The sequence below is a fragment of the Dysidea avara genome, chromosome 7 (assembly GCF_963678975.1).
Source record: "Dysidea avara chromosome 7, odDysAvar1.4, whole genome shotgun sequence".
Taxonomy (NCBI): Eukaryota; Metazoa; Porifera; class Demospongiae; order Dictyoceratida; family Dysideidae; genus Dysidea; species Dysidea avara.
The window spans coordinates 31236263-31248107 of NC_089278.1; the positions used below are offsets into that span (position 1 = coordinate 31236263).

The 11845-nt window shown below is 35.8% G+C and overlaps 1 protein-coding gene across 2 annotated transcripts in view; it reads left to right on the plus strand.

Annotated features, from left to right (window-relative positions):
- The window catches only part of LOC136261805 (uncharacterized), a 59396-nt gene extending 47985 nt beyond the window's left edge, over nt 1–11411 (plus strand). Inside the window, exon 8 of one of the 2 annotated variants that reach the window (XM_066055868.1) lies at nt 10890–11411. In XM_066055868.1, coding sequence (XP_065911940.1) covers nt 10890–11159 — 270 coding nt within the window. In that variant the 3' untranslated portion in view covers nt 11160–11411. The remainder of the gene's footprint in view (nt 1–10889) is intronic. The other variant, XM_066055869.1, reaches the window with a different exon arrangement.
- Nucleotides 11412–11845: the final 434 nt, after the last annotated feature.

Here is an 11845-nt window from a genome sequence, read left to right on the forward strand (position 1 = left end):
GCGCTTATAAATATTTGACAAATTTAAATTTGACGAATTAAACTGATTCGTCAAATTCGTCAAAATTTTTTGACGTCAAAATTTCCTTGCGTACGGTAATTAATAATTGCGGCTCTTAATAGTTTCGAATGGGTGTAGTACCCAAAGAGTTGTCTCTAGAATTTGTTAACGCTGAGTAGTCGTCTTTTTGCGAGGTAGCTAGCTAATAATGTCTTTGAGAGGCGGATCTACTTCGGGATCCAGACTTCTAAAAGCGAGGGTTCCACTCTTATAATGGCGGACTCTCCAGCGATATTTTACTCTAAAATCATCAACATTTAGGCCATTAGAAATGCAGCTGAAGCCTTAAACAGTTGCTGTAATAGCTTTAGAAGACAAGACAATAATTATTTTAGAGGCGCTTATTGCGTACGAAGGTAAAAGATAGCTACTTCAAGTGATATTTATACTATGTGGAAAACCAAAATAGTATAATATAGCTAGTTAGCTAGACAAAAAAGTAAACAAACTAGCTATTTAAAAAAATTTTAAATTTCGAAAGGAAGTAGGGGTTGATATACATGCTACAAAAAGTAAGGAAACAAGCTCAAAAATGTTACAGCTGAAATGAGAAATGATCCAGCAGTAAAAAGTAAGGAAACAAGATTAGACGACTAAAATGAGACACACTTTAATCCCTACTTTTGGCTAATATGATGGTTTCATTTCAAGATGCTAGCCAAAACTAGGCATTAAAGTGTGTCTCATTTTAGCAAGTAGTCGTCTAATCTTGTTTCCTTACTTTTACTGCTGGATTATTTCTCGTTTCAGCTGTAACATTTTTGAGCTTATTTCCTTACTTTTTGTAGCGAGTATATCAACCCCTACTTCCTTTTGAAATTTTTATTTTTTTAAATAGCTAGTATATTAGTATAGCTAGGCTAAGTATTCTCTCAAAGGAATAAACACTTGCATCACTTAAAAGAATTTGTAGTTAGCAGCTAGGCATCACTTTATATAATGTAAATGAATCCAGTGCATCCTTGGAGCTTTTAGTGATAGCTAAAAAAGGACAATGTAAGGTACGATACTGCACATCTGGAAACAAATCACAAGTGACAGTTGTTGTCTGTGTAAAAGCCACTGGTCAATGTATGTCACCATTTATCATACACTACGATAGTAGTGGACCACAAAGGAGTAGGCGTGGCCCATGAAATAACATCATCAAAAAAACAGCCTCAATTTTCCAGATGATGATGAGGCTGTATTGGTTAGGTAAAACTAAGCCCAAAAAAGCTTTCAGACTGACCCGAAACACTTTCAACAAGTTGCTACGGAATTTAAAAAATAATTTATTTAACAGAATTTTCTACTGACTGACTGAGTAACTGACTGTAGCTGATGCCTTCAGACAAATGTAACTCAAAAATGGCTAAGGCTATGGGCTTGATTTTTTCACTGTTTGACATCGCTTCAGCTTGAGAGGTGCATTTTGGCATACCGCAGTGCGTACAGTGCATTCTTCATGGACTTACCGGTGTCCTCCTTTGTGTCGTATTCATCTTTGCTGACAGCAAAAAGTATCAATTTGGTGATAGCACGTGATGGCTTCCCTTAATAATGGAAATCGTCCGTATTTTTAATAGTGGCTGTTTTGATTGCAGAAGTGCTTTTCGAACAGTTCTTGATTCATACTGTTGTGTAATGGGTTGAACATAGCCAACAACAAAGCATAATGGATGCTTCACTTTTCAGACAATAATTGATATAACTGGGGCACGCAGCTCCATTTCTTTCTTTCGGTATGCGTGGATTGTAGAGGTGTTTTTCAAACAGTTCTTGATTCAAAATGCTGTGTAACAGGTTGAACATAGCTGACAATGAAGCGTAATGGATACTTTGTTTTTCAGACGATTATTGATATAGCTGGGGCACGTGGCGTAAATTCAGAAGTGGTATGCGTGGGTTCACCACAGTCATAATAATATTTTCAAAAAAAGTTAACAAACAAGTACACAGAAAAGTTTGGAATTTTCAACTAGAGTAGGAACCAAAGCACATCAATAAAAAGTACTGAAATAAGCTGGAGTAGTGCATGATATTAAAAGTAAAACAATAAGAAGTGTTATATCCCTACTGTGCTCAAGATACCATAATGGAAAAGCCCAGTAGGGATATAACACTTCTTATTGTTTTACTGTGATTTAATATCATGCACTACTCCAGCTTGTTTCAGTACTTTTTATCGATGTGCTTTGGTCACTACTCTAGTTGAAAATTCCGAATTTTTCTGTGTACTTGTCATATTTGATGCAAAAAAAATTAAGTGTAGACTGGACAAGAGATGAAGTCCCTGGTACTACATATGGTTTAAGCAGCAACAGCTAGATTGACATGATACTGTTCAAAGAATGGTTTTTTCATCATTTTTTATGGCATACTGGATCTAGGCCTGCGCCTAATATGCCGGCATAATTGTGAGAATAATAGGTCACCAATTTCGTGAGAATAATTCCGGAATAATAGGATGGTTACAGGAATAATGTTAGAATTATCGGACGTTCACGAGAATAATCAGTGGAATTAAGGGGCGTGCCTATTCTTGATTAGCTAGAAGAAAGTACTAAACTACTAAGAATGATAGACAGATGGCATTATTATACGAGTGCTGGCTGAAAGGAGCTGAAAAACCTCTAAAAGATCGATATACTCTAATAGAACGCTCAAATACTCTAATAGAGCAGTCAGATCGTTTCATAGACAGCATCAGGGATTTAACTGCATGATTATCTGCAATTCTGAAACTTGTACTCTTATACCAGTGTATCTCCTTTAAGCCTTTCAACAAACATATTGATATCATTATCCACTAAACTTAGCATGTAGTTATAGCTACAGTTTTAATACACTGATAATTGAAAACTCTTTTGTTACACTCCCAATAGCTATTTTAGGTCTGCTGTAATGGCTATAACCATTATGTGTAATGTGGAATGCTTCATTTATGGCTAGCTATTATTAATTCTGACAAAATTACTTATATCAGCATCTTGAGAATTAAGTGACTATAGCTACAGAAACTAAGTGAGCAGTAATTATTATGGAATAATAGGCTAGATAAAAGAATAAAAAAAGAATAATAGGAGAAAATTTAGGGAAATTCTGGAAAGAATAATAGGTAAAATTTTGAGCATATTAGGCTCAGGCCTAACTGGATCAGCACGACCATTGTTATTACTTTTAGATGGTCACTGCTCACACTATGATATGGACATCATCATGCACCATGGTACGAGAAAATGATGTCATCGTTTTTACTCTGGTACCTCACACTACACACAAAATGCAGCCTTTGGATACTGCAGTCTTTGAGCCTTTAATACCAGTTGGAAAGAGGCTTGTCATTGCTACATTAAAAAAATCCTGGAAGGGGGTATGCCCCTTCAATCCTAAAGCTGTGACCCATGCAATGCAAACAGTGATTTCCAATCCAGTGGACCAAGTACATTGCAGTGTGATTATCCAATGCCAGCAGCAGTAGTCACAGTGAATTTACTCCTGAAGAGGAGTTTCTCTTTGCCAGAAGGTATGAGAAGGGATATGATGTACCTGGTCTGATCCTAGATACTTAGTGCGGCTTAAAGTGAACCATCCAACAAAGCCATGTCAAGAATTAAGTCAATGATTTTTTTTAACCTGTAGATATGAATACCATGGATTCAACTTCATCTGAATGTGAGAATACTGACCTTCAGCCAATGAGAACTGACTGGTTTGACTCCAACCTATGTTGTTGACCATTCTGTAACTCTGTTGACTACCCAATATCAATTATGCATCCAACTGTAACTGAAGTCACTCCTCCAACTCTTATATTGTTGGCCATTCCATTGACCACTGCTGCATGATCAATAGATTGCTCCCATAGCTCTGACGATGTAACACCTGTAGTTAGTAATACATCAACACCGCCATCATCTAGTGCAACTCCCTCTAGTGCAACCCTTACATCTCCTCATCAAAGTTTTTGGTGCAGTATGTTGCATCATTTCCCAAAAAGAGAGCTGCAATAAGTACAAGAGAAACTGGGGCAAATGTACTAACAAGTTCCAAAGGATATGAAATGTACTCGTGAAAGAATAAAAAGAGAAGGAAGAAAAGGAAGAAAAACATTTGCCAATGCATTAAGCTAAGAAAGACTATATACTATAATATGTAACAGAGCTGTGGACTAGTTGTGTATAACGTGTAGTTGTACACATGAATGCAGTGTATTTGGAATGCACCAATATAAACAGTATAAGGAAGAGCCATGTGGTCTAGGGTTCCAGCCCTTGCGCTGTAATGGGGTACCCCATCCCGAAAGTGTTACCAAGATATGAACAGAGGTTTCCATGACAGCTAGGAGCTTAGTTGTTGACCACCAATAAATTTGAGCACAGTCACTGAAGGCATCCAGCAAGACCAGACAAGTGCTGTAGCTGTTAATCCTGGAGTGAGATTTCCCCCTGGCATAGAGACCGGGTATGGGACAAAGACACATGGCAACTGGATAGAAGGCTTGCTGGATCTTGTCAGATCGCAGGAAAATCAGGAGCAGAGTGGAGAAAGAGATGAAAGCAGTTAGAGGACCAAGCCTTCTAATCCGTGCAGCCGTGTAAAAAGACGACTGTGAAGGGATAGCAATCATACTAGCATCTAGGAGCAACATTGAGAGGTTCTGCTGCCAAGTGTTTAGTCTGTGATGCCTGCATGTTTGTGCTTGTTGATTGTTTAGTCTATAATGTTGAGAGATGCATGGAGTGTGAACTGTATATATAGTGTGGAACAACTATCATTGCAGGGGCGTATGTAGGAATTTGAAAAGGGGTTTCCACTACAGCAAAGTGACTGTTATGCTCTATTGGAGTATCTCGATCTTTTCACCAAAATCATAATTCAAAACAATGCTATAAGTGTTGTTATCATGTTAGAAACTATTATTTAACTAAGATAAAAGTTTAAAATGTGTCCTGTTCCATGATAGATTCCAGATTCTGGAAACCTGAAGTTTCAATTTCTTAAAATCCAAAGGGGTTTCCTGAAACCCCTGGAAACCCCCCTCGGTATGCCCTGCATTGAATATATTTATGTATATCATCTATCAGCTAGCAATCACAAATCAATAAATCACAAGCAAATTTTGCTCACACAAATAATTAGAAGAAAACCAGTCTAACTGTGTGTTAAATATATATATATACAGCTGAAAAATAGCCATCCATTGCTAATTGCTGTCATCCCTGAAATGCAAAAACTTTACTAAGCAATACAAGCTCACAACGACACAAGACCAGTGTTAATTTTGAATTATTGTCTTCAGGACCCAGCAATAACCTCACCAATCACACTATGTGACCTAATTTTAGAAAACCGTCGATATCCGCACAATTTTCAAAATGCATTTTATTTGTTCTTTGTTTTCTACAGGGACAGAGGAATGGACTAGCTAAGTTTCAGCTTCCTAAGTTAAGTAGCGTTGGAAATACAGCACTAGAAAGCCGGACGAGCAAATAAATTGATATGTACAGAAGCTATCGAGAAAAGAATCTACTGGCGCTTACATAAACCATCATAACTTACTGATACAATGGCGTACGGAATTGAAACTTCGCTCATTGTGTTCGCCATGAATTTGTGCATCCACCAAGGTATAGTTTTTCCCCAGGCATGCTTCTGTGTTCGAGAAGGAAGGCAAATTCACTGAAAAACGATCGTCGGTCACAGTAAATTCTGATCTTTCGTCACTGCAACGTAAACAAAGCTCTGTAACTTTGAAATCCTTTTGTGTGTGGAGATTGAAACAAAGATTTTTGCACTCCCTATGAACAGGCGAACACGATGATGCCCAGGATTTATCCATTGGAAGCTTAATTCGCCCACCAGTGAGGCGATAATAACTTGCGTAATTTTTTTTCTGGAGCTTGCATTTTTTAAACCAGGCGCACGCCCATAGCCGGCCTTCGGCGGCTGTGGGCGTGCGCCTGGTTTACTGAAATCAGTTGTTTTCGCAAAAGTGTGTGTGTGTGTACCTATCTACCTATCTATGTTTGTCCGTACGCACCCACGTGAGCAAAATCGTTTAATATAGGTAAAAGCAGCTTTTACGTAAGAAGTAAAAGTGAAATGAAGTCTGTATTAAACTTCTGCACAGATGAACTTTGCTCTGAGGTGGTTTCTTTTCGGCGGACTGAAATACGGGTGTGGTGACTTTCCTCAGACTACCTTCCCCGTGAGGTTTTCAGGCATTTAGCAACTGAAAAACAACGGTGCAGGCCTCGTACACTACCAGGAATAGCCTATCGCTTAGAGTTGAAAGGGGGCGTATCCCTTACGTACGCGAACGAAAATGAAGAGCAACTTTGAGGCTTTGTCGAGAGAATTTTTGGGAAAAAACACGTTAGCCACACTATAAAACAGTTTAGAAGATAGTTTTGAGCGTAATATGTTGGTAAAAGCGGTTTGTCTTCCTTAGCAGTGCATAGCAACGTAATTGAACGAATTACGAATATTTCATGAATTACGAAATACGAGAATTAGCTAATAATATTATTGCACAACCCAAAACTACCCTATTGTAAAGTAGTAATACATAGTTGGTTAATTCATAGTAGTATATACTGTCTATGGTTAATTCCAGATGAGTTAGCCAGCTGCATGGCGCCTGGTTTTTAGAAGTAGCACAACATCAACTTGTTACCCATAGTTTTTAAATGCGTTTTATTACAAAAGTACTCTTGTGCATATATCGACGGTTTTCCAAAATTCGGTCACCTATAGTAATCTTCAAATCAAGTTTCAAATTACAAATCAGGTGGTTTCGGATATTTCAAATCATGAACAGTGTCACACCCTTCGAAAAACATAATACACTACATGCTGGTTTATATGAAACAAATTACCATTGTATTAGTGAACCACCAAGACAGTAACATCATACCTTGGACACAGTTCTCACTTATAGCCAGTGTCTGCTCTATAGCCTTAGCCAGAGCTTTAGCATTCTTTCTTCTTGAAAGTTGCGCCTTTCATTTTACCACGCCTCATACCATAAAACAGTAGTTATACAGTAGCACATCCATTCTGTTTTTATCTGATTTGTAAATATGACACTATCATATATTAACAAATAACAATATAATTGTTGATCGACACGATTGTAAACATGATGCCCAAGGGATGTAGCCCTCGGGAATCATGTTAATAAATCAGATACAAACCTTATGGGTGTGTTACAACTATTACTTGTAATGGCACCTTCTGATGGAGTCATGGATAGACTGGTACGCTGTTCCAACAATGGGATAAGACTTATGATCGTTATATGATAGAACAGGCATTCTAACTTGTTATGTCCAATTATTTTAATATACTATAAATAGACCTGGGTCAAACATCCCAAAAATTTCATCTATTATGCTCTTCAGTATTCTCATTATGCTCTTAGATTAGCAACATTTCTTACAATTATCTTGGAAGATTTTAATTAGTGAATGCTCTATTAGAGTATTTCACTACAAAGTGACTGTTCTATTGGAGTGTGTCGATCTAAAGAGATAGCTATTACAGTGCATTTGAAGTGAGTGCTCTATTTCAGTTTCAACTGACTGTTCTATTAGAGAGTATCAATTTATTTTCATGGAATAAAGCTCCATAATTTGAAATACCCACCTATTATGCTAGCATTATGTTGGCATAGTACTCCAGCCTATTGTGCATGCTTTTTATTATGTTGGCATATTTGATGCAGGCCTAACTATAATATGTATATATACATACGGGTCATTCCATACCAAATCAACAAAAAAAAATCCGGACCCCTTTCAATTTTCATGAAATTTGGCACAAACGTGGCCCCTTTCAAGAAACTTTCTCACACCAAAATCTGGCTCATTTCATAGGTCTCCCTTTAAGTTATGACCACTTAAAGTTTCTGCTGAAAATTTTATTTTGCTTACACATTTTCAATAAAATGACCATAACTTTGTTTGTGATTGATGTAGAAACATCTGGTTTAGATTTTTGAAATCCTTATTAAATTCACTTTCAGGTGATATATGATGTTTTATAATTGCTCAAAGGAAAAGGTCAAACCACAAAAATGTAGCTTTTTCCTTTGATCTAAATTTTCAAAAATATATATTCTTTGATTAAATTTATTTTTGGTTTACATGTTACTCTAATACCCATCATTCACCACTGTGAGTTTAAAGTTGGGACCAATAGTAGATCATGAGTTATAAGTGTTAATGTGTAGCCTTGTAATCACTGCTGTTTGTATGGTATTTTTCAGTGTAATTTCCAATACCAATTGCAAGTTACCTTATATTAGTATGTCAAAAATCATTTTATGCATTAAAATAGTTAGGGTTTGTATTGACAAGGGCTCACTACACTGAAACCATACTAACAGAGCCACTTTTAAAGCTAAGAAAGTTGGAGCAATAATAAGGCTGCCTAATAAAAGAATCACTGATTATGTTTTTGCTGTAAGTTCAGTGTCCTCCTATAAAATAGAGGTGGTCTTATTATAGAGGTAGCTATATTTATAAGGGATTTACTGTATAACTAATGATATTCCAATGTATTCTTTCAATTTTACTTACTGTACAATAATATTCGGCCACAGATTAGGATGATAGTTTCCAATCTTATATGCGTGTATAATGGATGCAAACGACACAGTTATTCATACATATGTACATGTAAAGTGGAATCGAAATGTCATGTCTTAGTGATATCCAAAGCTTCTTGGTCTTAATACCTAGATAGCTGCTTCGTATAGTTGCATTAGAGTAGAAATATTCTATTTTAAGTTGGCCTTTATAAAATGGTGGCCTTTAAGGTAGCTGCTAAGATATGTTACACTGTATATCACTCTTAATCATACTCTGAAAGTGAATGCCTACTACTGCATGGCCACTTAAAGGCCACCTTTATATGTTTGAACCTATAAATAATGCCTTTGCTGGAAAAATGTACACTTCTAAAACCACTATGCATTGTCTTACTCGTCAAATTAAAAATTTGATGGAATAGAGTGGAAAGTGGCCACCTGTATAGAAAGGCCACCACTCCAATAAGGCCAATTTTAAATTGTTACTGTACACTTATGCAAATGTATTAAGCAGCTACCTGCACATTAAGGCCCATAAATTTTGGCCCTAAGGTAACTGGCTTTAACTCCATACATCAACTGTATCATGATAAAAATAGCAATGTAGCTCATAATTTGATTCTATAATTGAGAATCATAGAATCATAGAAATGTTCCATAGAAATTACATTGTACAAAGGTTCACTACAGCAATTACACACTGATGCATATCTATAGCTTTAAGTGAAATATACCAACAATCGATTAAAGAAAGGGTCAAGGCAACTAACTTCAAAGTTAAATCAAAGTGTTATAGTAAAAGTTGAGACTGAAACTGGTGCATATTGCATGACAGTCTCTACAATCATTCACACGGAAACTTGATACATTGATATCAGTACACAATTGAATTTTTGAAGGTATAAGTTGAAAAGACTGTTAATACTACATCAGTCGTTCATTACTACTTGTTAGAAAAGCTCTAGTAGATTACAATATTGAAACATTCATGCCTGTGTGAATGCAGCTACATAACATTGTTTTATTTGTAAGTGTTTCAAATTACAGTGGAACTTGTCTTAGCAGCCACCTGTAATGAAAGGCCACCTTTCTATTAAGGGCCAACTTTAAATTGTTCAAGTAAGAGATTTGTTCACATCAAACTATATAAATAGCCACCTACATTATTAAGGCCAAAAAAAATTGGCCTTACTGGCTTAGACAGTTTCCACTATAGCTACATTTGTGTATCAAAATACGTACTTGCATATCAACAATCAGCATTAAATGCTAACAGTAGCAGTAGCAGTTACTGTAGCTAGTGAAAATGTCATCAAGTTCAATATTTCACTACTATACAATAGACTTGGTGTCATAATCAGAAACAATATATACAAGCTTGATAAGGGGTAAATTACTTGAGTATATGTATTTAATTACAAGCTTTTAATGGGTTTTCTTACAAAACATAAACAAATTAACTTTATTTACAAACCAACAATGTATAAAATAATTGTGACGTACTATTATATAAAGTTACTTGCAATTGGTATTGCATCTTAGCGTATTTGAACCATACAAACAGCAGTGATTACAAGGCTACACATTAACACTTATAACTCATGATCTACTATTGGTCCCAACTTTAAACTCACTGTGATGAATGGTAAGTATTAGAGCAACATGTAAACCAAAAATTAATTTAATTAAAGAATATATATTTTAGAAAATTAAGATCAAAGAAAAAGGCTACATTTTTGTGGTTTGACCTTTTCCTTTGAGCAATTATAAAACATTATACATCAACTGAAAGAGAATTTAATAAGCATTTCAAAACTCTAAACCAGATGTTTCTACGTCAATCACAAACAAAGTTATGGCCATTTTATTGAAGACATGTAAGCAATACAAAATTTTCAGCATAAACTTTAAGTGGTCATAACTTAAAGGGAGACCTATGAAATGAGCCAGATTTTGGTGTGAGAAAGTTTCTTGAAAAGGTCCATGTTTGTGCCAAATTTCACGAAAATCAAAAGGGGTCCGGATTTTTTTTTGTTGATTTGGTATGGAATGACCCATACATAAGCAGTTAACATGACTTATATTTGTCAGTACATAAGTTTTCAAACTGAAAGGGGTTAATTTGTCATGCATGATAGGTAAGATATACTGCTGCTGCTAGCATACTATTATTATGTGTATGTGTGTACATGTATATATACTGTATATTGATTAATTACAATATATGTGTACTGTCTTTATTTTTCTGTAGAATTATAATACTGCAAGTCGGATGAAAAAGACATCAAAATCTTCCACATTATGTGCAAAGTATTCCACTCCAGAAGCTAAATTGATGATTGCTTCTTTATTTTATCTTGCTACAAATCTTTTAATATTAGTAGCTTTAGCAGTTACTTTACGTGGCATTAACACTAAAATTGATAGTGTAACAAGAGTTGCCTTGTGTGTTGCTGGTGGTGACCAACCTGAGTGTGATGAATATAGAGAACAGTTGAATCAGCATTTTTCATTGCTTTGATTAATATGGTCAATTTACTCTTTGTGCTGCAGTACAAAGATGTAAAAAAGTTAAAAGACAAAGTCAGTAGATATCTTAGCTCAAACGGTTTGTAATAAGAATGCACAACTGTGGCTGTGAATACTGCCTGATATCATGTACATTGACTTTATGTAGTTTTGTAGTTTTAGCGGCTAGGTTTACACAATATTTGTATTATGCATTCTGTTTTGTAGTAGAAATACATTCCTGTAATTTTTGACAATGTGTACATGTACAGGGGCGGATCTAGGATTTATAAAAGGGGGGGGGGGGGGGCTAACTCAAGGTACTAATCTCTTGGGTAGAGGCGTGCAAAGCATGCTGGAACTAGGGGGGTCTGGGGGCATGCCCACCCAGGAAATTTTTGAAAAATAGATGCTAAAATACTGCAATTTGGAGACATTTCCACATAAAATTTATAATATTTTCTGCCTGTAGATATTTCATATACTGCCTTTAGATTATAGGTATGGCTCTCTAAAGCATTTTGCTAATGGAAAAGTTTGGGTAGGTACAGACAACCAAGTACATGATGCACCCCTCTCACAATTGCACAACACTGAATAGGTGCATGTTAGAATAATAATGTTGAACATGGAAAATTTTGAAATTCGAACAATACAAGATTGAATCTGAGAGCATTTTCAATGGAAATTGTGTACCTG